We start from the raw sequence: 23,118 nt of genomic DNA, 5'->3' as shown, positions 1-23,118 counted from the left end.
CAAAGATGCAATTGAATATTATATTTTTTTTTTTTGTAATGCAGGAACCCGCAGCCAACCATATAGGTGCACTGGGTAAACCTACACTCTCGTATAATAGCTTGCAAACCATACGAGAGATGTAAACCACACTAGGCTAACCATGTGTGACAAGCTCGACCTAGCGACCGTTGGCAAGGGGATTCGAACTTGGGTCAATTGACCCAAGCTCTCTTGCTCCAACCGCTAGGCCACACTTGCGGGTATAATTGAGTATTATTTTGGCTTATCCAAACAGTGTAATCTAGAGGCTTTGATACAATCATTTTGAATCCTGTCCCACGAAGGCCTAATTGAGTGATGGTCAATATCGGGCCGGGTCGTCTTAGCCCGTGGTTCGGTTGCTGCCAATATCCCCAAACGAAAAACCTCTCTAATTCTCCAAAACCCTAGTTAAACCTTCTTTCATGGCGAAAGCTCTGGTACAGGTGTTTCTTCTCTCCCTCCTCGATCCATCCATATTTATTTTTAATTAATGTAATTCTTAAATTTTTGCTTTTATTATTTCCTTTTTTCAGTGTCGGCGCCGGATTCTGCCATTTCTAGCGCCTTCCCGTGTATGGCTGGAACAACAATGGGAACCTTCTCCTTGGCTGCTGAAATCGGTACCCCCTTTGTTCTCTTCATTTTCCTGAAATCAAGATCAAACAAATGCAGAAATGCACTGTGACATTTTTATTATTTTAATTATAAAATAGTGAATTCATATATCTGAAGTTGAAGAGTAATTGTTTTCAATTTTCTGCTTGAAGGCATTTGTTTCTCTGTAATCTCTGCCTGTTAAAAACTTACAATCCAATCATATTGAATGTATCTTTCTAGATATGCGTCGGGCATCGAATATTAGATCACTGTGTAAGGCATAGTTCCAATCTTCCCACATTTACGAGAAAAAATAAAAATTGATGACTAAAATCCGAACACGCCCTCAGTCTCCAGAAACTCTGCAACTCGGGACGCATGAGCAATTTATGTTTCTCGCCGTTTATTGGCAAGAAATAGTTTAAGTAGTTTCATAACCACTTTGTTTTGAGACATTGATGAAAGAAGTATTGGTAATAAGATGCAATAGCATCTTCTTCATCCTAAAAAGCGACGGCTAAAGATTGAAACCGAAATTTGGAATATTAAAAATTCTAGTCATCTTGGTCCTATGAGAAGGGTACTCGAATATAAATTTTTTTGGTGCAATTCATTATGAAGTTGGTTTTTTTTTTTTGCTTATCTTTTTTTTTTCTTAAATCAAAATTATCTGTAACAATTGGAAAAGATGAAATTTTACAAATAAATTTTAGGACATCTTGCTGATATGTTTTTTTGTAATATTAGTTATGTTCCTTTTGACTCATGAAGTTCATTTTTGTTTTCTTCTTTTGCTCCGCAATAAACTTCAGTGATTTATTGCGACGTGTGTTTTATTGATTTCAGGAGGCAAAATCTCCACACATCAGCTGTGTTAGGTTGATGAGTACGCAAGTAAAGCCTCCAGCTCAAACCCGACAAATGGTATGATGTTATTCTCAAAACTTTGGATTTGTTCGTTTAAGAGCTATCTAATTGCGTTCGTGTGAGAATGAACTTTTACGTATGATAGAATGTCACGACTGAAGTTTTTAGAAAGTTATGACACAGTACAGGTAACAGTGTCATAACATTGCATGCCTTTTCTGAAGTGCGCCTCAAATGTGATTTTGACCTATTTCAAGGCACAATGTGCACTCAAGGCAATCCTTTAACAAACAAAATTTGCATTAAAAATAGTGTATGACTTTGTCATTAATCCTAAGTTCTGACTGAATACTAGGTTTGCTATATCCGTGAAATATTAAATACTAAACATGATGAAAACTTTTACGCAGTAATGATGCTCTAAGTTTCCAAGAATGTCTTCTAAAAAGAGCTTATGTCGTAACCTACATGCTAGTGCTAATAACACTAGGTAGAAAAACAAAGGATGTGTAATAGATGGGTAGATAATTTAATGTTTGCAGTTATTAGAATTTTGGATAGAAAATTGCATAATATTAGTGTATGATATATTCTTCAAATATACACACACACACACACACACACACACACACACACACACACACACACGCTGCATACATCATACCCAATTATCTTTCCGCATTCCCTGACTCTTGTTGTATCAAAGTTACACCTGAATTACATGTTATACAAAACAGCCACAGTCATAAAGTTTCGTGTATGCAGGGGTCTCTTAAAGTTTCAATGACGAGTCCTGGATTTGTATACGACCAATATTCAGCCCGTGAATCATTATCTTTCTGGTATAGGTAAGTATGATTATTATTGGTGTCGCATGTGAGACCATATTGAAGATTTTCCTGTCATTAACGCATTTAAAATTTGAAAATAGTTTATTTTCCACACGCTACTAGGCATTCCAACAATGTCAGTGATTGCCATCGGATTTTCACTTCGATTATCATTGAAAGTTTCTGTGTTTTGGGAAGTTTTTGTTACATATTTTATCTTTTGTATGTCGATTTTTCCATCTGTGAAAACATGCTCTTTGGAAAAAAGTTACACGACCCATCTATCAGAAAGATTATTGAGGAAGGTTTTATATTATTGTCCAAATTAACAAAATCATTGAGGTTAAAAATCAGATTAATTTGCCGTATGCTACTGATAAAATATGATTGAGATCAATGTTTTATTGCATGAATAGCTACAGAAACTTCTTGGAGATGTTTATGGTTCAGCAATTTTCTACCATAACTGTTTTTGGGAATGAAAATAATGGATATGACACGATTCTGGTCAAACAGATACACATGCATATTGACTTTGACTTGCGTTATGTTGACATTGCATTATTTCACGAGATGCATGCTTATGGTTGATACAAAAGGACTGATTTGAATGAACATTTCTTCTCTTTCTGATACGTAATAGCCTTGGTCTTTGCTAACTTGATTTGTTGGATCAGATGGTTTACGAGATCTGGTTGGAAAAGAACAAAAGAAGATGTCGTTCTAGAGGTATGGCACATGTCTTTATTCCTGTTCGTGGGCTAAAATGGTTATTCATTTAAAAGGAAATAAATCATGATAGTCCGATGCAAAAATGATGTTTCGTTTCAGCTTCGGCAATAAATCACTAGTTTCATTTCTCTGCTACTGGAAACTTTAGGCGGTGGTTGGTTGCATTTCTAAAAATTTAATTGCGGAAACTTTAATTTTCGTCTTCATTTCTGTGATTGGGTGTTCGTCTTCATTTTCTTTTTAATTTTCTGAAAAAATTTTGCTCTGCCTATTTTCAGTACAACCAAATAGTTGTTTTCAGGTTTATCCTTTCAGAACACCATTTTCGATTATACTAACTTCAAAGCAAAGGGCCTTATGATATTGCTGTTGGGAGATGAAATTAAAATAAAACTATCAAAGATGAAAATAATAAAAAGTATGGAAATCCATGTACGAAGGACTTTACTTCTCTGCGAGTGTGCGTGTGTGTGTGTGTGTGTGTGTGTGTGTGTGTGTGTGTGTGTGTGTGTGTGTGTGTGTGTGTGTGTGTGTGTGTGTGTGTGTGTGTGTGTTTTAATCTGGAAAATGAAACATTTACTTGGATATTAAGTTTCTGATGTAATGGCTTTTTAATTGCAGCTAAAATCCGCTTACGCAATTGCGAAATTGAGAAAAAGTGGGTATTCTAAAAAGAAGTTCTACGAAGAAGCTGTTGATCTATACAAAGAGGTCCTCTCTTGCATTTTCAATCTACATTTCGACCACATCTCATATATCATGTTCTTGCTTTCACATTTCTAATTGGTTTTCTCAATTTGTATATAGATAAATACACAAATGGCCAACGGAGACAAAGGATTACTAAGAAAATCAGTCACAGAGAACATGTATTCTGTAGGTTTTCGCCTCCTCTAGCTTTCCGCAACATACTCTCACATGCCAATGGTTTCGTTTTATAATCGAAACTAATCCACCACTTTTATATGACAATCAAATCTTCAAAACAGGCACTCAAGAATGAGATCAAGCACAGAGAGACGGTTTGGAGCAATGTTTACTGGGAACTGATTATGCCGATTGTTAAAATGCGAACTCTGCGAGCTCGACTGGCAAGTACCTCTAAAAGATGAAATAGGACAAGTACTTTTCTTCCTTGTATAGTTTGCCTAATTTCTATATAATTTTCTGAAAAGACAAGATTTTGATGTTCCATTCCCTGTAAATATGGGATTAAGGAATACCATGCTTTCTTTCGGTTTAAGATATGCCTGAAACCCTAGCAGATGAAATCTTTCGAAATGGCGTTCGCTGATTGATGTCTTTGCTGGTTACATCATCGTCTTCTTTTTTTAAGCCAATTAATTTTCTTATCGTTTTATGTTTTATTTATTTTCTTAATGTCTTGTAATTTCCCATTACTGTTTGTTTTGCAACCTTTCAAGATTGTACAGTAGAAACTCGATCAATTAATAACCTCGTTTAATTAGTATTTTTTCTCGGTCCCTACTTGAGGACAACGTGTTAAAAATTATATCGTTAAATTAATATTTCGCTAAATTAATAGATTTTGACCGGTCCTGACTGTATTAATTTGTAGAGGTTTAACTGTAGTAATTTATTTTTACTTGTGTGTCTGTGAGTGTGGAGGATGGAGATATAGTCCTTTCGTTCTAATCAAATGAATTAATTCATGACTTTTGCTTACTTGTATGGTGGAGTTTAGGATAAGCAATACTGCATTTCTTCACGAGGTATTCATAATTTTTTTTTCTTTTTTTTTTTTGCAGATTGGTGTAGATCGAAACGACCTCAATAAAGTGTTCGTACAACTTACGCTTGAATTTCTCAGTAAACAGGTAACGTTAGATTTCGGGTTTGGGAATTCTTGTTGCTTGTTTAGTTTGGCAGTTTGGGAATTCTTGTTGGCAATTCTACTTTCTCAATGACAACTTGTTTGCAGTCTAACCAACTATCGCAGTTTACTAGTACGTCTCGACCGACAATTGAGCATTTTGTAAATAATCCTGCAAATGTTTAATATCGTGTTTCGGACTTTATACATTGAAGTATTTTGAATTGGCCTAGCTTCTATAGTAATTTCCTTATTTCCTTCTGTTTGATTAGGTCGCAATGTTCTGTTAACTTTAACGGAATCTTTTTAGATTGGATTATTTTAGATAAATTACGAACAGATTAGTACGTACCAGAAAAGACTTATATATAAATAAATCTAAATAATTAATGCGGCCTTCAAAAACTTTCTGCCTTAATTTTATTGGGTTTGGAGAGAGATGACTAATTTGTCTACGTTTATTGTCTTTGCAGAAATTTGAGGCATACGACTCAAACGGAGCTGTTGTTGCCGGTGATAAAAACAAGGAGGTAGGTCATAATGCTGACTCGTGTTCTCTCCTAGTCTCTCCTCGGAATTCGTGTCCTAAATATGTGTATCGTCATTATTATTTGCTCTAAAATATAATTTGATATATTTGTGGTTATTCCAGGTTCTTGTACGGGATATATGGGTTTTTGAGAAATCACTTTTCCATCAAGGAGCGTACTGGCGTCTTTGCGGGAGAATCAAAGTTTAGCTGTTCGTCTCAGTTTTGTAAGATGCTTGGAATTTTTTTTTAATGATAAGCAAGCATCACTCTTTTTCGGGATTTATATTACGATCACCATTTTAATGTGTGAGAAGTCGGGTTGCCATCAATTTCGGAGAATGATCGTTGACAGTGCGAAATAGTAACGGTTATGAAAAATAAGAACTCAGTTCGATGAGGTGTTTTTTTTTTTTTTTTCTTTTTTTACGGTGGAAGTGCGAAAAACTGAGAGATTTTGACAATTCTTTTTGAGTAATTATCTGAATTTTTAAAATGACAGCACCTTATTTGTTTGTATTGTTTTATTGAACTGTACTCACACTTGCCGTCAAACCATGTTTCAGGAGCTTTATGTATTTGTGTGCACATAAAATGTACATTTGCATGTAATGAATATTTGCTACTAAGATATTTCTTTTGGGTCCATTTGACATATTCCTAACGTCTCACTAAATTAGAAAAAAAACTCACCCTAATTCATTCTTATGGATACCTCTCCTCATGAAGAAAAAGGACTATATTGTCCTCATGCAATTTTTGTCTTTATTTAACATTTTTGCCAATTGTATATTAGACCTGTATTTATTATTTTCGCTGATTTTTTATTTATTTATTTATAAAATTCTGTTTCTTTAATTTTTTTAATTATTTTATTTTAAAAAACAAAATTTTCATGTTTTTTTTTTTAAATAATTTTTCCATATATTTACTATAGTCATTTGTAGTTATGTTCTATCTATTTATCCCAAAGTTATGGTCGTTCAGCTATTACACACACAAATATCGCCGATTATAACAAAAAAATTCATTCTCATCAAACAAAATTACAATTTGAATCGTTACATTATAAATCAACTTGTACCAATAAAAATAGATCGAAAAATACAATCACATGCACATGTTCCTATATGATACTATATATGACTACATGAGTATAATCATTTGTAGTAATGTGTAGTTTGTAGCTGACTCTAACTTGAAATACATATGTCAAATTGGTCAAATTCGCCTACAACTTCAACCAAATTTTCGACACCTTTAAAGGAAGATCAATGACTTCCATTACACTGCAATTGTAAAACCAAACAAAAAACATGTTTAGTTGTGTTATTTGAGGAGACAAGAACAGTCACATTGAATACAATGTTTTATTCCAATTAAATTAGTGCAAGTTAACAAAAAATGACGAAACTTCAAACACTCAAGATCAACGATATTAGAGAGAGAGGAGAGAGAGAGAGAGAGAGAGAGAGAGAGAGAGAGAGAGAGAGAGAGAGAGAGAGAGAGAGAGAGAGAGAGAGAGAGAGAGAGAGAGGACACATGTACCGAAATTGAACAAAATTGTCAAATTTCGACTGCTTGAAAACAAATTATCTCTTCAAGAAGATCCGTCGTCGTCGAAATACACGTGCACTGTAGAACGACCAACGGAACAGTCCAGAGCTCCAAATCATATGACATTACCATAAAAAGAAAGAGCTCGACAAGAGGAATCAAAGGTAGTTAAACCATCAAATTTCGACCGCCGAAAAGCAAGTTATGACTCCGAGAAGCAGAGATATAGAAATAGAGAAACAATTGTAGTTGGCTATAGTTTAAATATGATTCTCTAAGAGGTATAATAAGTACTCCATGTGGTCGATAATTATATCAAATTTGAAAGAAAAAAATAAGGGTATCACTAAGGGTGTAGTCTTCTTGGTAGTTAGTTCAATATATTTGCCAAATGAGGGTCCCTCAAATTATCCCCTTTATTTTTTGGGTTAATTTCGCTTACCTCCTCTAAACTAAATAGAAACCTTCATTTACCTCCCATGCTATAAAATTCTTCAATAATCTCCCTTGATTACATGCTATACCAATTATACACTTTTATATTAGTTTTTTAAGACATATCTCTCTCTCTTTCATCATTTTCTAAACTTGAATCTTTTCAATTAAAAAAAAATATATTACATAATCTATATTATACTCATTTTTATTTTTAATTTTTGCTCGTTTTTGTTTTATGTTTTATTTATATTGAACTCTCTACTTATATTTCCTTTTTAAAATTAAGTAATATTTGTTCTAAAGATAAGTGAAATATAAAGTATCATAAGAATCAAAGAATCAGAATGAAAATACTTTTTTACTCAACACTCAACAGTCTCTCTATTATTTATTTGAAATATTTACAATGATATTTACCATTTAAATTGTATTATCATCTTAACTTTTATTTTAGGGGATATAAGTTTGTCATGGCCTATTATTTTGATTAAATAATCTAATAATTAAACTAATAATGAAATATTTAATAAATTATATTATAAAAAGAAAAAAAAATGCCCACACTTGTAATTAATTAGAAGGAGATTTAAAATTAATTTTTATGTTCAACTTTATGATAAAAAAAATAGGTTTACTGTTGTGGCAGCAGAAGACCCACCCGGTATTTATCACCGGATGTAGGGTCGAAGGAGCCGTTCTTGTTGTAATTTACTTTTTAAGATATTTTTTTTTAATAAAACCGAACCAAAAAAAGTAGAAATTATAAAATAATAATAATTAAATGAGTATGTGAAATAATGGAAGTTGAAGAAAATTATTATGGAAAATAAAAAAAGAGATATATTTAGGTTAAAGAATGGAATAATGAATACAAATTATAATTTAGGGGTAAGGGAAAGTTTTGGTGGTAAAAGAGAGGTAAGTGAAGGTTTCCCATTGGTATAAGGGAGATAACTAAAATTAACCCTTTTTTTTTTTTTTCTATTCTATTTCGGGTTATTAGGTGTGTAAATTAGTAGAACCTGCTCGACAAAAGTTTGAACTCGAACATTTCAAGTTTGAGCTGAAATATAAAACTCGAGATCGACTCGTTTACGCTCTTCTGGGTATTATCCCATTATTTGTCTGGTTTCGACTGAAGGTTTTTTTTTTTTTTTTTTTTTTTTTTTTTGTTCTATTATAATATTATTCTCCTCTGCCTCTCCTTGGAGGGAAATTAAATTAAAAGAAAAGAGAAGAAAAGAAAATAAAAGAGTTGGGACTTTGTTCCGAGTACATTAAATTAGTGAAAAAGAAAAGCTGAATTCTGATTTCTACCCAGACAAAGTATACAATACCGAAACTACCCTTTGGATCTCCAATTCCCCAGTCGCCATTCTCTATTTTCCCGCTGCCCCAGAGAGAAACCCTTACCTTACCTCCATATATATAAATCTATACATACATACATACATACATTCATTCTGTACTAATTCATACTTCACACTTTTTCTCTCTCACCGGAAAAAGGGGCGAATTTTGTTTTTCTTTTTTCCACTGATTAAATTTTTTGATCTTCCTCTGCTCGCTCTTTCGACGCGTTTATGCTCAAATTTGCGTAATCCACCCTGAAATTGATTTATTAATTCAGCTTCTCTCTCTCTTGGGAAATTGGAAGCAGTTTCTACGCCGGTCGGTGAACAATGAACGCCACCATCATTGGTAAATTTCCCCCCTTTGACATAATGTAGTCCGAATTATTTTTATTTTGCTCGTTATTTTTCTTCTTTTGGCTGTAAATTGCTCTACTATTATTATTATTATTATTATTATTATATATATATATGGTTTTTTGAAATAATTTTGATTGGGTGTTTGAATGTAGACCCATTGCAGGGGGATTTTCCAGAAGTAATTGAGGAGTATTTGGAGCATGGGATTGTTAAATGTGTAGCCTTCAATCGCCGAGGAACCCTTCTCGCCGGTATAGTTCTCCTCTTTTGTTTTCTCTTTACTCTGTTTTCGCTTTTACTTTACTAATATAAATTCATGGGGTGTTTTTGAACTTGTAATTTGCACATATTACTCCATGTGTATACATGAGGAAATAAATATGTTTTACGAGTCGCGGGCTTTAGGTCGATCTGTTAGTTTTAGTTTAGCCTGAAAGCCATCGAGATTGTAATGATTTTCTTGGGTTAATGTTGTGACATTCTCATTAACAATAGCTCGTTGAAGCATGTTCGATTCTACTGCAATTTGCTGATCAAGTGCTCAGTAATTTATAGCTTGTCTTGTAAATAGCTGCTCCTTAACATGAAAGAATTTGACTTGTGCCACTCGTTGATGTTTGACAATTCGATTTAATTGTGTATATGATACTTCCCGAGCATCCTTTTAATCAGCAGGATGGGCTCTTATGTAAATAATTTATTCGAAGCCGTATTAAGTTCGATCTCTACTCTTCGTATAATTGAAAGAACTGTGTGGGCGGAATTACTATCATTTTTTATTTATCAAAACGAGAGCAGAATTACAACTAGAGAAGCCTTTCATAAGAAAAAGGGTAACTTTTTATTTTGCTTCTCTAGTGTCAACAATATCTCCCCGTGATAGGTGTACCTGAAAAAATTGTGCTTGGTCTTTCGGGTTCATCTGGTTTGTTGTTTGTACAACGACGAATAAGCCTCACACATGCATCGGTATAGTCCATTGTGAATTTTGGAGCAAAATCCTAGGATCTTTACCATTTTATTAGCTGTGCTCTTTCTAACATAATGGCATCTATACAATATCATTAATATTGTATTTTTTTCATCTAAACGATAGCAGAACTACAACTAGGACATCTTTTCATAAGAAAACGGGTAACTTTTTATTTCGCTTCTTAACAATATCTCTCCCCATGAGACCTGTACCTGAAAATTTACTTTACCGAAAATTTATGCTTGGTCATTCAGGTTCATCTGGTTTCTTGTTTGTACAGTGACTAATAAGACTCCCATGCATCAGTAGAACCCAAACATCTTTCTATTTTATTACCTGTGCTCTCTCTTTCTTACATTCTAGAACTGTAATAAATTTGATCTCTCTTTAATATCTTAATATTTTTGTGGGGTGCAGCTGGTTGCTCTGATGGAAGCTGTGTAATATGGGATTTTGAAACCAGAGGTATCGCCAAAGAACTCGGTGATAGCGACAATGTTGCCGCCATAACTAGTGTTTGCTGGTCAAAGTACGGTCACTGCATACTTGTATCTGCTGCAGATAAATCATTGACTCTATGGGATGTTGTCAAAGGTGAAAAAATTGCTCGCTCCACACTGCAACAAACACCACTACAAGCTCGTTTAGATCCTGGTTCAGCTACACCATCTATTTGCTTAGCTTGTCCATTTTCATCTGCACCCATGATTGTCGATTTGCATACAGGAACCACAACAGTTCTTCCTCTGTCATTATCCGATTCGGGAAATGGTGTTGCCCCTCAACCACGCACCAAATTTTCTGATGGGTCTGCTCCATTTACACCTGCTGCAGCATGCTTCAACAATCACGGTGATTTAGTTTATGTCGGAAATTCCAAAGGAGAGATACTAATTATAGATCATAAAACTGTTAAGATATGTGGCATTGTTTCTATTCCTGGGAGTGCCGTGGTCAAGAATATCGTTTTCAGCAGGAACGGCCAGTATCTACTCACAAACTCGAGCGACCGTACTATCAGAATCTACGAGAATCTTTTGCCTTTGAAAGACGCGCTTAAATCCCTGAATGCTGCAAACAATGAGGAAGATGAGAAAGACGAGGCCGAAAAGTTAAAGGCTGTTGGATCGAAGTGTCTAGCACTATTTAGGGAGTTTCAAGATTCAATTACAAAGGTGCACTGGAAAGCTCCGTGTTTTAGCGGTGATGGTGAATGGGTTGTTGGCGGTGCCGCCAGCAAAGGAGAGCACAAAATCTACATATGGGACAGAGCTGGGCATCTTGTTAAAATACTCGAAGGTCCAAAGGAGGCATTAATAGATTTAGCATGGCATCCAGTTCACCCTATTGTGCTTTCTGTTTCGTTGACTGGCTTGGTTTACATATGGGCCAAAGATTATACTGAGAACTGGAGTGCATTTGCCCCCGATTTTAAAGAGCTTGAGGAAAACGAGGAGTATGTGGAACGTGAAGATGAATTTGATTTAATTCCCGAAACAGAAAAGGTGAGTCTTTTTTGTCCCTTTTTTCTTTTCTCTAATTCTTCCTCTTGTCTTTTCTCTAATATGTTTGTATTTGTTTCAGGTCAAAGATTCAGGTATCAATGAAGACGAGGAAGTTGATATTATGGAAGTTGAGAAGGATTCAACTTTCAGCGATTCGGACGTGTCACATGATGAAATAAGGTTCTTGCCTGCTGATCCATGTCCAGATGTTCCTGAGCAGCAGGATGACAGGCTTGTTTTAAGTAATTCACAGCTGGCGGATGGAAGCCTGTCCCTGTCTCCTCTTTCAGAGGAGGCAGTTCAGAATGGTCATTTATCAAACCATGAATCTAGTCCATTTGAAGGTAACATAAGTGGATTCAACTGAACTTAGTCGAACACATTTTCTTCTGACTTTATCAGTAACATAATGAAAATTAAAAGTGTTGTTTGAATACTTGGTGTATCATTACAAATGGTGAAGACTTTGGATTTATTATATTTGCAACCTATTAGAAAAAATGAAAGGTTATAAAAAGGTTTAAGATAAATTTAATCATGCAAGTGATCCATCGGAGTTATGGAAGACCTCGATAGTGATTTTTTATGTTATTTGCCTTGTATATAGCTTAGGTTTCATTTACATCATGCTGAAACAAACACTTAATCCATGTAATGTTATTACTTCAATAATGTTTTTGTCGGTGAATTGCATGCCATTTTCTATATTCATTTTAAGACCAACTGTTGCGAAAAGCAGTCGTGCAATAATACACCAACTGTATTCAAAATGCAGTCTTGGGCTACATTCATGTGATATATTTTTCTGAACCATGTGCATATATTAAACATTTTTTTTTTTTATATTTATGCACTAATGAAGCAATTACAACTATGCTGCAGATGACATGCTCGGAATGCGATTAAAGAAAAAGAGGAAGAATCCAGAGAAGGCATTGAGTTCTCAAGCGGATAATGTTAAGAAGACACCACCGAAATGAAAACACCAAGTGTAACATACTCGGCATTATGAAGACAATCCGCACTTGCACATATATGTAACATTAATTGATTTACGAATGATGTCAATTTACATGTTGTGACTGAAAAATTGCTGATACGCAGTCAAATTGACATATTGCCCTTTGCAAGGTAATAGCGCTTCTTTTTTTTTTAAGGCAAAGAAAGTCATGTTTCAACTTCAGCTCTGAGAAACAGTGAAAACTGCTGAGTTTAATTGTTATTTTATTAGATTTGTAACATTTTTCGGAGATTATGTTTGCATTTTCACTTTTCAATACTCTTATGAATCATCGCCTCACTCATATTCTCGTATCTAACCTAGTTTTTTCTCTTCATGTTCAAAAGTCCCACAATAGCTTCCGAGATTACATTAATTTTTAGTTTTTTTGCTTTAGTGATTCAAGAGTAACATGCACTTCTGTTCGGCGTAGGTTTTGGTTGCCGGTTTCCTTTTGTGGAAATAAGCTACAGGATAAATATAGTTACCCGAATAAATGGTATCTATATTTTCGATCTGTTGTTTTGTTCTTGTGGGATTTATATGTATGAGAATCATCCTAGAAGTTATCTTTGTCACGTGAATATATTTCAGTCTTCATTTATGTGCGCGCATGTACATTAACTACTGCAATATTATGTTGATTCTGGTGAAACTGCATACTAAGATTTTGATGGTGAAAATAAATATTTTGCAGCATCCCCCCTCCCTTCTATTAGAATAACAATTTGTTTTTGCCTTTTCCTTTTTTCTGTTTGTTTAATTTTAATGTCCCATTAAAATCGTAAGATTGTGTATACAGTTTCGTTTTTTCAACTTTTTAGTTGTTTTTGAGGGATAATACGGAAAAATGCATGTTTCGGTTTTTGTGTCTTGAAATTTTCGTAGAATCGAATGTGTTTTGGTGAGTGTTTGGAAATGGCTGATGTTATTTTTGGTTTCGTTTCCGAAATGACAGTGTGTAGTAATGGTTTTTATTTATGATGATTTACTTGCATTTTAGTTGAGTTGATCGATCCACCATTTGTACTATGCCTGAATTATCTAGCTTTTTTGTTGCGTATGGAACCAGGCAAACTGATGAAACGAAATTCGTTTTATTCGTCTAAATTCATAAACTGTGCCATTTATTCATCATATGCAATTGGGAGTTATACATACATACACGTGTATTGTGTATTCTTAGAGAACAAGTTAGTTTTTATCTTTTCGTGAAGCAAACTTGTAGGTGACATAAGCGCTGACGGAGACAATGACGAGCACAGCCACCCCCACATTCACCAGCAGCTGCCTTTCTTCACTGAGCTGCGTAATCCCTTTCACCGCTTTCTTGTATCTCCCTATTGTGAAAGCTCCATAATTATCAGATTCGATTACTTTTTTCCCTTTCGACGCTGTACCGTTTTCCTCCTCTGCTTCACGGTGGGCTGCCGAAGGTAATTCTTTACTACTTTCGTCGGTCTTGTTTATTACATGGTCGTCTTTATCTACAAGTGATGCGTGCTCTACTTTTTCTTTGGACAATTGTGGAACATCATCTTTTGATGTTTTTTGAGTTGCTGAGATTTTGTCTTCAAATGGTGGGGGGGCTGCTTTGTTTGGAGGGGTGTCGGCAGTAGTTTTTGGAGTGTCGATAGTAGTTTTCGGAGGAGGGTCCTGGGATTTTTCGGTAAGAACGGGCGTCTTTGTTTTTTGGGGGACGGTGATATTGAGGATGCCACCTTGTAATTTGGCACGAATAGTGTCCATTTCGGTGTTTTGGGGGGCTTGAAAATCTTGGGTGAAACGGATCCATTTGTTGCCGGCTACAAAGCGTTCTCCGGCAACCCGAATGGTATTCCGGCCTTGTGTTGACACTCTGATTTGGTCCTTTGTGAAACCTGATTTTTACGGAAAAAAAATGCAATTACAGTATGTAACAAGGCATCATAATTGGCATTATTAAAGTTAAAGAAGATATATAATAATAAATTAGATAATGATTACCAGGAAGATTAATAATGAGATTAAGAGAGTGAAGAATATCATCTTGTTTCCATTCTGAAATGGGGTTGAATTCTTCAAACACTGCCAAAACACCACCAACTCTTGGCTTCGTCGCCATTTTTTGTATTTTTTGTATTGTTTATATGAATATTGATCAATGCAAAGTAGTAATAATATCAATAAATTGTGTTTGTGTGCACATATAAATATACTAGGTGTGTATGTGTGTTTTCTTTTCTTATGAATGAAACTATTCCAAGTCTCGTTGTTTTGGAGATGACCTAAATCAATCAATCATATTTAAGTTCTTTGTTTGCCCTATACTGTACGCCATCACCATTTTTATCATATTATTTTTCCCATTTGGATGGAAGTGTGTTTTACCAAATGCTTCTTAAATATCTCTAATTTGTTGTACATAAATCACAAATACCTCCTCTTGAGATACCTTAAAAAAAAAAATAATATATATATATATATATATATATATATATATATATATATATATATATATATATATATATATATATATATATATATATATATATATATATATATATATTTATCTAAACTCCCCCCCAATAAAAAGAATAAATACAAACTTTGAATTACAAGTAATCCCTCAATTCTCAAATATATCAAAATTATAAAAATGTTCTTGTTTGTTGAACTTACATTTACCTCTGAAACATGGGCACAAACTATAAATAAAAAAAAGTGCAATATCTATTTTTTTTCCTGAATTAAAACTAAAAAGCAAAATATCTTAACACTGAATTATATGTTATACTCTTACGCTTATCTGCAGAGAATAGAGTGATTTTTTATCGTAGAAAAATATAGTTCTTTAAATTCTACTTTTTCCAACAAAATATAGAAGGTTATACACAGTGGCGAATCCAGGATTTTTGTCGAGGGTGTTTGAAATTGTAGAATAAAAAAATTTAAATATCACTTTATAAAATTAGTGGGCCAAAAATTTACGATTTGCAAATTTTAGTTTGAAAAAAAAAATAGTATTATTTGAGAGGGCCAGGTATCAAACTCGGGCCCTATTAATATGTGAGGAAGAGAGCTTTATCACCTCAACCAATAGCCTTTCTGTTGACTTATGTATAACATAACAATTTGGTTGAAATCAAGGGTGTGCAGCTGCACACCCTAGACCATAGCCAGATCCGCACTGGTTGTACATCTAAATTCATACGCACATATCTCGTTTGTTAGAGTTGTATGTCCATTCAGTGACGGAGCTAAAATTTTAAATTGGAGGGAGTTGACGGAGACAACATTTTAAGTTCGAGGGGCTGAATGCATTAAATAATTTATGAGGGGCCATTAATATTATTGTACACAAAAACAATAGTGTTTATATTAATTAAGACGGCGGATATATGCAAGCAGCAAGCCCATTTTTTTCTTTGTTCAAACACAAAAAAAATGGTTCTTTAGTTCAAGCCTATAAATTTATCTAATTTTCTTATATCAAGACCATAGAGGACAAATATGCCCTCATCCACAAATACTACCAAAATCAAACACAAACTCTATATTCTTATATTTAATTTGTTCAAAAAAACAAAAAAAAAAAAAAAACAAAAAAAAAAAAAACAAAAAACAAAATGTCCGACCCGTCCTCGCTACACGACCGCCGCCGCACGATTGCCACCGCACCGGCGCCGACATACAACCCACCCACTTGCACACCACCAACACACCACTTTTTATACTAAACTTTTTGTCGGTAAATTCGAAACATTAATCGAGCATTGATTCCTTGAAAACGAGCATTGATTCCTTGATAAATATACGTGGTGAACATTAATCGATGCTTATTTCTTGTTGGATTGCAATGGTTTGGTCGATTTAGATTAAACTTTGATATTGAAATCGGAGTTGGGAAAACTGTGTGTACGCGACGATTTTTTTTTGACAAAGTCGGCATATTCAAACCAACACCGATTTTGTTTGTAAAATTGGCACGTGAATACCGATTATTTTTTTTTAAAACGGACCGTGGACACCGATTTTTGGTATTGGTGATTTTTTTTTTTCACAAAAAAAAAAAAAAAAAACGACAAAGCTAAAATAAACGGTTAAATACATATCTTATTACGTTTTCCACCCTCATAAACCACGATCTCCATGTTTTCCGACTCCAGTATGAATGTTTGGTGATTATTTGATCGTGTTTGGTGTTTAGGGTTCTTGGTGGGTTTGTGAAGAAGAAGAAGAAGAAGAAGAAGAAGAGAAGAGAGAGAGAGAGAGAGAGATGAATGATCAAATATACGGTGAGCGAAATGTGAGATTGGAGAGAGAGAGAGTGATATATGAGGTTTGTTTTCTTATTAATTGAGGGTATTTATGTCTATATACCAGTGTTCTAAAAATCGGCCGAGGTGGCCGATTAATCGGTCTCGGAGGTGGAGGCGGTCCCAAAATTTTACGATTTTATTGTAAATGTTTGAAAAATCGATTTTTTACCAATGAGGTGGTTTAAGACAGTCAAACCTTTAAGGCGGGTCAAACTCGGTCGCACCAATTAACAAGAGTAGAGATGCATAACCATATCTTAATTATCATGTTCATTGGTAATTAAACCGCCCTAACTAAATATTTAAATTTGACAAGTAAACGAATCTTATTTGCATTAAATGCGGATGTCAGTGTGAATTGAAGGAAAGGACCATCCAACCACGTTCTCGCGGAATCTCCCACTCTCGCTTCCCCACATATTCCACCCCCACCACTAAAACACACAAACTAACTACCACTGCTACTTCAATAATCTCCATTTTTGCCATTAAAACGAAAATCATTGAGCTATGAAGAGGTTCGTTGGAAGGGTTCGGATCCAGTGGGTGTGGGTTATGGTGGTAATGCTGTGGTGTTTCGGAGGTGCAATATTGGGGACCGGAAATGAGAATATTGCAAAGTACAAGGACCCCAAGCAGCCGGTTGGTGTTAGGGTCAAAGATCTTATTGGTAGAATGACTCTACAGGAAAAGATTGGTCAGATGATTCAGATTGATAGGATTGCTGCTACTCCTCATTTAATGACCAAATCCTTTATCGGTAATCATTTTTTTTTTTTTTTTTTTGATATGGGGCTTTTGATTTCAACTCAAATTTCATTATCAGTATGTGTGTGTGTGTGTGTGTGTGTGTGTGTGTGTGTGTGTGTGTGTGTGTGTGTAATTCTCCATTATTGATGGGGGACCGCCATTCCTGAATAAGTAATAAGCTTGTACTTTACTTGAATTTAAAATTGAGACGCTGTTAAATTTGGAATCAAATTGTTTTTAATAATAATTATAATAAAGAGTTTGATTCTGGTTACAAAGGCACAATTATAAAGGAAATGCTAGATGTATTGTGATTTTGGAACTGTGATTGATGACTCGGTTTACAGTTTTTGAGTTACAGCATCGGGCATTCCGTATTGCTTTTTAAAGGTTATACCATTTTTCGGGCATGTAGAATGTTTTCATGGTTATAAGTTTCCCTTTTTGGGAAAAAAAACGAAGAAAGAAGTTACTGTCCTTCTTAGGAAGGAAAGGGAGTTTTAGGATTATAAGTGTGCGTTTTTGGATTCGAGGATTCGTAATCCACCACAATCACTCCAAAAATATATATATTAAATGAGAACTAAGGATTTGATATCCCATTGTATAAGTCTGCTCAAAAATGTTGTTCGAATTTGCTATGGAGGAGCTTGTTATTGTGAGTTAGTGTGTTTTTAGCTTACAAAGGCCTGGTTTTACGTGGATTGTGAACACGTAATGCACAATCACTTTCGCTCAGTAGAAAGATGACGTATCCTTGTTTAATTGTTGAAAGATAATCTCTTCTTTTCTTTTTTTTCTGATGAATTACTTACAGGCAGCTTATTAAGTGGCGGTGGGAGCACGCCGCGGCCACGAGCCAGTGCTGCAGATTGGGTGAACATGGTGAATGATTTCCAAAAGGGGTGTTTATCCACACGTCTTGGTATTCCTATGATTTACGGAATAGATGCCGTTCACGGACACAATAATGTATATAACGCCACCATTTTCCCACACAACATTGGCCTTGGAGCCACTAGGTAAAACTGCCTGCTTTTTCTTTTACGAGCTTATTGTCACATAACACAAGTCTTTCTTTGTTCGACTTTACTTCCACTTTGTTGGTCTTACGATACTTCTACACAACCCATATTTCCTAAACACCAAATTTCTTTCGGCCCAAATTTTTTTTTTCCGCAAAAAAAAAATGTCGTCACAATTTTTGGCTCAAAAGTTCGATTTTCCATATAATTAGAAATATTAATGGTACAGGGACCCTGAGCTTGTGCGAAGGATTGGTGATGCAACTGCGATCGAAGTTAGAGCAACTGGAATTCAATATGCATTTGCTCCTTGTATTGCTGTAAGTTACAATAAGATACACCTTACTATCGGGATTATCGGTTAAAAACCCACGACTTGTTTGCACCTCAAAGAAGTTTTTAGCAGTATGTTAGTTTTGATTTGATGTAGGTATGCAGAGATCCTAGGTGGGGCCGATGCTATGAAAGTTACAGCGAGGATCCAAAGGTCGTCCAAGAAATGACGGATATTATACTTGGGTTACAAGGCGATATTCCAAGTGGTTCGCGCAAGGGTGTTCCTTACGTCATCGGAAAGTACGTACGTATATATGATATCAAATTACATGCATGTGCAATTTAGAGAATGTACATTACTTGAATTATTCTCCGAAATAAATTTTCGCACGTCACTTGTATTTATCTTAGGAACAAGGTAGCAGCTTGTGCAAAGCACTTTGTTGGTGATGGAGGAACGACGAGGGGCATTAATGAAAACAACACATTGACAGACGTGCACGGTTTGCTCAGCATTCACATGCCTGCTTACTATGACTCGATTATTAAGGGTGTCTCGACTGTCATGGTTTCTTACTCCAGTTGGAACGGTAAAAAGATGCATGAAAACCGTGAAATGATCACCGGTTTTCTAAAGGGTACACTAAAATTCAAGGTATTTCAAGAAACGAGTTTTATATTCTTGTTGTTGCCTTCAAATAACTTTTAACGATTATTGATTTAATCTTATTATCGGTTGGATGAAAAATGTCAGGGTTTTGTCATATCTGACTGGGCGGGCCTTGACCGAATCACCTCTCCGCCACACGCCAACTATACGTACTCTGTTCTAGCTGGTGTTCAAGCCGGAATCGACATGGTTTTGTATTTATTATTATTTTTTTTTTTGCAGAGAATCTTCCATAACAAATTATGCTTTCATTCGTTGAAAGTTATCTCAGGTGGATATTTTTTTTTTTTTTTTTAATAACAGATTATGCTTCCGTACAATGTCACCGAGTTCGTTAATGACCTCACTTATCTGGTCAAGAACAAGTTTATTTCAATGGACCGTATCGATGATGCTGTTGAGAGGATTTTGCTGATCAAGTTCAACTTGGGTCTTTTCGAAAATCCTATGGCTGATCTTAGCTTGGTCAACGAGATTGGAAGCCAGGTAAGTCAACAATTTTCATTCTCGTAAAAAAAAAAAAAATTTAAAGACTTCAAACAAAATGATCTGAGATATTTTCTTGAAACATTTACAGGCACACAGGAATATTGCTAGAGAGGCTGTACGTAAATCACTTGTTCTACTAAAAAACGGAAAACGTGAAAGTGAACCGTTACTACCTTTGCCCAAAAAAGCCTCGAAGATTCTAGTTGCGGGTAGTCATGCCGACAATTTGGGTTATCAATGTGGTGGTTGGACAATAGCTTGGCAGGGATTTAGGGGAAATAATGAGACAAGTGGTACGTTCTTCTCTGTTTTTCTTTATTTAGTTAGTTACTATAAAAGTAATGCACTTGTTAATTCAAATCGAACAGTCGATGAGAAGATTTTATGAATTTTATCTTCGCACCTTTTTTTTTTTTTTTTTTTAAGTTCAAATTTGATTGTCTATCAAATTACTATTGGCTTACTTAGGCGCCCGAAAACCCGAAAACCCAAAAACCCGAAAAACCCAAAATTCGAAACCAAAACCCAAAACCTTTCCGATTATATCGCTTATACTTGTCATTTCATATGATTTGTAAATTCACTTCACTTTTAGTAATCCTACTAAAATTAGTTTTTGTCCCTGCTCTTTGAGCATTATTTCAAAGGTGAGCTGTATTTCATTTCAATACAGGAACAACAATTCTCGATGCTATTAAGTCATCAGTTGATAAGAAAACCGAAGTTATATACAGCGAGAACCCCGACACTCAATATCTGAAATCGAACCACTTCGATTACGCTATCGTAGCTGTCGGGGAGCATCCTTACACAGAGACAGTAGGCGACAGTCAAACTCTGACAATGGCCGATCCCGGACCTGATGTCATCAACAACGTCTGCGGGTCCTTCAAATGTGTCGTCGTCGTAATTTCCGGGCGACCGATTGTGATTGAACCGTATATGTCGGTAATCGATGCTCTTGTTGCAGCCTGGTTACCTGGTACCGAAGGTCAAGGTGTGACTGATGTTCTCTTTGGTGATTACGGATTCACAGGTAAACTTCCGAGGACTTGGTTTAGAAGTGTAGATCAACTCCCGATGAATGTTGGTGATTCGCATTACGATCCGCTTTTCCCGTTTGGATTTGGACTTACAACCAAGACAATGGTTGCAAGGTACAAAAAATAAAAACACTTTCGTGTAGAATAATAAATAATATTACGGCATTTCTCATGAGGTTTGTTTTGCTTCCTACACAGGTCTGTATCAGCTGGCATTGACGGGAGACCGTATATAGCTTTCGTCGTGATTTTTCTGTTTGCGGGTTTGTACTTTCAAGGTATAGTGTTCTAGCTTGAGAAGTTATGCAGTTGGTGGTTGAGGGATAGAATAGTCATTAATTAGATAAACCTAGAAATTCACTTGATGTATATATATACATATATATATATATATATATATATATATATATATATATATATATACACTCCTACATATTATGAGCAGCGCACGAAATTCGATTAAACGAAAGAATGGGATTAAATTAACTCAATCAACATTCCGGTTTCTGGGGAGTGGGGATTGTTTTTTATTACTGCATTAGATATAACATACAAGTCATGATAAAGTTCTTGTTTTTTCCTCTTTTTTTAACTTTTCATTTTAAAATGTTTTGATTTTTTGTTTACTTTGTGTCTTCTGATCTTCTTTCCCAAAAACCAAAAAAAATAAAAACGAAAAATGAAATAATAGTTAAAAGGAGGAAGTTGTCAAGATCACAAGCATCTGTTTGGCCAAGCTGGTTTTGCTCTTTTCTGTTAAACCGTTTTCAGAATAGCCCGACGCAAAGAGGACGACGACAAGTCCAGCTGCAGACACTATAGCAGGTTTCGTTCAACTTTAACAAAGGAAACTGCACAACCATCTTCTCAAGTAATAATTTATTTTTTGGCCAAATGGTTCATAATTTTATAATTTTTAATTTTTTTCTATATATTTCAAATTTGGTTTCTTGGTTAATTTTTTGAGCTCATAAGTTTTTTCACAATGATCTTAGTTTCTAGTTTAGTTTACTTCTTCGGTTACACCATAAGGGAATCCCTTTGTACACCTACTTTGCACATGTTTAGTTAATTTATTAGTGACATTCATAATTTGTTACCGAATTAACTATTTTATGGAAATTTGAGTTATAAAAACCCCATGTAAAATCGAAGCCTTCCGTCTTGCTTTGGAATTTTGCAATTTATCCGATTTAGGTTATGAGGGCCATCCGTTCACTTGGTCCAACAACCGAATATCTCCTTACACGGTTCGTTGTCGTTTGGATAGAGTATGTGCTAATGGCGAGTGGCGCAGTCTTTTTCCCCATTCCCGAGTGAATCGTCTTAATCAACAAGGGTCTAACCACGCACCCATTCTCCTCTCGATTAATGAGAACCCTCCACCTGTCAGATACAAGTTGAAGCGTCCCTTTCGCTTTGAAGCTATGTGGTTTCAAAAGACCGAATGTGAGGAGATTATCCGACAAAGATGGGATGATCCTGGTTACTCAAATACGATAGAGGAGTTACTTAGTAAGAATGCCGATTGCCAAGTAGCCTTGAGACGTTGGAGTAAAAAAATCAGTTCAGCTTCCGAGACAGCGAATCAAATACGTTCAACAAAAACTCCATGATCCCCGTAATTAGTCCAAACCGAGGCTGTAATGGGTGAGATTAAAAATTTGAAAGTTGAACTTGAAAGATTGTACGCGGATAACGATGTCTATTGGCGTCAACGCAGTAGAGTGCAGTGGATTCGAGAGGGAGACAAGAATACCAAATTCTTCCATGCCAAAGCTACTAACCGTAATAAACGCAATTATGTCCATCGTATTAGAGACAATAAGGGGTGTGGAAAGACAAAATGGAGGATATTGAGATGGTCGTGTCAGAATATTTCGAGCGGATTTTTGCAACCACAAATCCAAGAGCCGAAGAGATTAATTGGAGCACTTAGGAGGGAGAGTTTCCGCGGAGGCCTACC

At 35.2% G+C, this 23,118-nt stretch overlaps 4 protein-coding genes across 5 annotated transcripts; 3 read left to right on the top strand and 1 right to left on the bottom strand.

The window, feature by feature from the left end:
- The first annotated feature begins 328 nt into the window (after positions 1 to 328).
- LOC105969758 (Mitochondrial inner membrane translocase complex, subunit Tim44-related protein) lies at positions 329 to 5,912 on the top strand. 2 transcript variants are annotated; one of them, XM_012994535.2, is made up of 11 exons: positions 329 to 467; positions 558 to 644; positions 1,468 to 1,545; positions 2,254 to 2,336; positions 2,996 to 3,047; positions 3,672 to 3,761; positions 3,858 to 3,926; positions 4,040 to 4,141; positions 4,820 to 4,888; positions 5,358 to 5,414; positions 5,537 to 5,912. In XM_012994535.2, exons 1-11 carry the CDS (start codon positions 447 to 449, stop codon positions 5,621 to 5,623), a joined length of 795 nt encoding a protein of 264 aa, XP_012849989.1. In that variant the 5' UTR covers positions 329 to 446; the 3' UTR covers positions 5,624 to 5,912. The 2 variants fall into 2 exon arrangements, with proteins under 2 accessions (XP_012849989.1, XP_088683585.1); XM_088827459.1 differs by having other exon boundaries at positions 353 to 461.
- Positions 5,913 to 8,716: 2,804 nt separating this feature from the next.
- Positions 8,717 to 12,846, top strand: RBL (Transducin/WD40 repeat-like superfamily protein). Its single transcript, XM_012994515.2, has 5 exons — positions 8,717 to 9,109; positions 9,273 to 9,371; positions 10,511 to 11,598; positions 11,678 to 11,942; positions 12,481 to 12,846. The coding sequence occupies exons 1-5, from the start codon at positions 9,091 to 9,093 to the stop codon at positions 12,576 to 12,578; spliced, it is 1,569 nt and encodes a 522-aa protein (XP_012849969.2). The 5' UTR covers positions 8,717 to 9,090; the 3' UTR covers positions 12,579 to 12,846.
- An 833-nt stretch (positions 12,847 to 13,679) lies between these two features.
- Positions 13,680 to 14,820, bottom strand: LOC105969741 (uncharacterized). The gene is made up of 2 exons (XM_012994513.2): positions 14,585 to 14,820; positions 13,680 to 14,478 (listed from the first exon to the last, which is right to left on the bottom strand). The coding sequence occupies exons 1-2, from the start codon at positions 14,700 to 14,702 to the stop codon at positions 13,793 to 13,795; spliced, it is 804 nt and encodes a 267-aa protein (XP_012849967.2). The 5' UTR covers positions 14,703 to 14,820; the 3' UTR covers positions 13,680 to 13,792.
- Positions 14,821 to 17,124: 2,304 nt separating this feature from the next.
- Positions 17,125 to 22,289, top strand: LOC105969744 (uncharacterized). Its single transcript, XM_012994517.2, has 11 exons — positions 17,125 to 17,659; positions 18,467 to 18,671; positions 18,904 to 18,994; positions 19,105 to 19,250; positions 19,362 to 19,605; positions 19,705 to 19,809; positions 19,924 to 20,106; positions 20,198 to 20,402; positions 20,783 to 21,266; positions 21,351 to 21,430; positions 21,844 to 22,289. Exons 1-11 carry the CDS (start codon positions 17,410 to 17,412, stop codon positions 21,972 to 21,974), a joined length of 2,124 nt encoding a protein of 707 aa, XP_012849971.1. The 5' UTR covers positions 17,125 to 17,409; the 3' UTR covers positions 21,975 to 22,289.
- Positions 22,290 to 23,118: the final 829 nt, after the last annotated feature.

Source organism: Erythranthe guttata, chromosome 2, assembly GCF_056151865.1.
Source record: "Erythranthe guttata isolate IM_541 chromosome 2, IM_541, whole genome shotgun sequence".
NCBI classification, from domain to species: domain Eukaryota; kingdom Viridiplantae; phylum Streptophyta; class Magnoliopsida; order Lamiales; family Phrymaceae; genus Erythranthe; species Erythranthe guttata.
This window is presented reverse-complemented; position numbering and strand designations above follow the sequence as displayed.

What these genes read in the sequence shown, in the direction of transcription:
- LOC105969758 (XM_012994535.2), top strand. Translation starts at nt 447, where the DNA reads ATGGCGAAAGCTCTGGTACAG. An exon ending in TCATTATCTTTCTGGTATAG is followed by an intron (nt 2,337 to 2,995) that starts GTAAGTATGATT and finishes TTGTTGGATCAG; the next exon opens with ATGGTTTACGAGATCTGGTT. An exon ending in TCACAGAGAACATGTATTCT is followed by an intron (nt 3,927 to 4,039) that starts GTAGGTTTTCGC and finishes TCTTCAAAACAG; the next exon opens with GCACTCAAGAATGAGATCAA.
- RBL (XM_012994515.2), top strand. An exon ending in CCGAGGAACCCTTCTCGCCG is followed by an intron (nt 9,372 to 10,510) that starts GTATAGTTCTCC and finishes TGTGGGGTGCAG; the next exon opens with CTGGTTGCTCTGATGGAAGC. An exon ending in TGAATCTAGTCCATTTGAAG is followed by an intron (nt 11,943 to 12,480) that starts GTAACATAAGTG and finishes ACTATGCTGCAG; the next exon opens with ATGACATGCTCGGAATGCGA.
- LOC105969741 (XM_012994513.2), bottom strand. Translation starts at nt 14,702, where the DNA reads ATGGCGACGAAGCCAAGAGTTGGTGGTGTTTTGGCAGTGTTTGAAGAA. An exon ending in TCTCATTATTAATCTTCCTG is followed by an intron (nt 14,479 to 14,584) that starts GTAATCATTATC and finishes CGTAAAAATCAG; the next exon opens with GTTTCACAAAGGACCAAATC.
- LOC105969744 (XM_012994517.2), top strand. Translation starts at nt 17,410, where the DNA reads ATGAAGAGGTTCGTTGGAAGGGTTCGGATCCAGTGGGTGTGGGTTATG. An exon ending in GTTCCTTACGTCATCGGAAA is followed by an intron (nt 19,251 to 19,361) that starts GTACGTACGTAT and finishes TATTTATCTTAG; the next exon opens with GAACAAGGTAGCAGCTTGTG. An exon ending in TTCAAGCCGGAATCGACATG is followed by an intron (nt 19,810 to 19,923) that starts GTTTTGTATTTA and finishes TTTTAATAACAG; the next exon opens with ATTATGCTTCCGTACAATGT.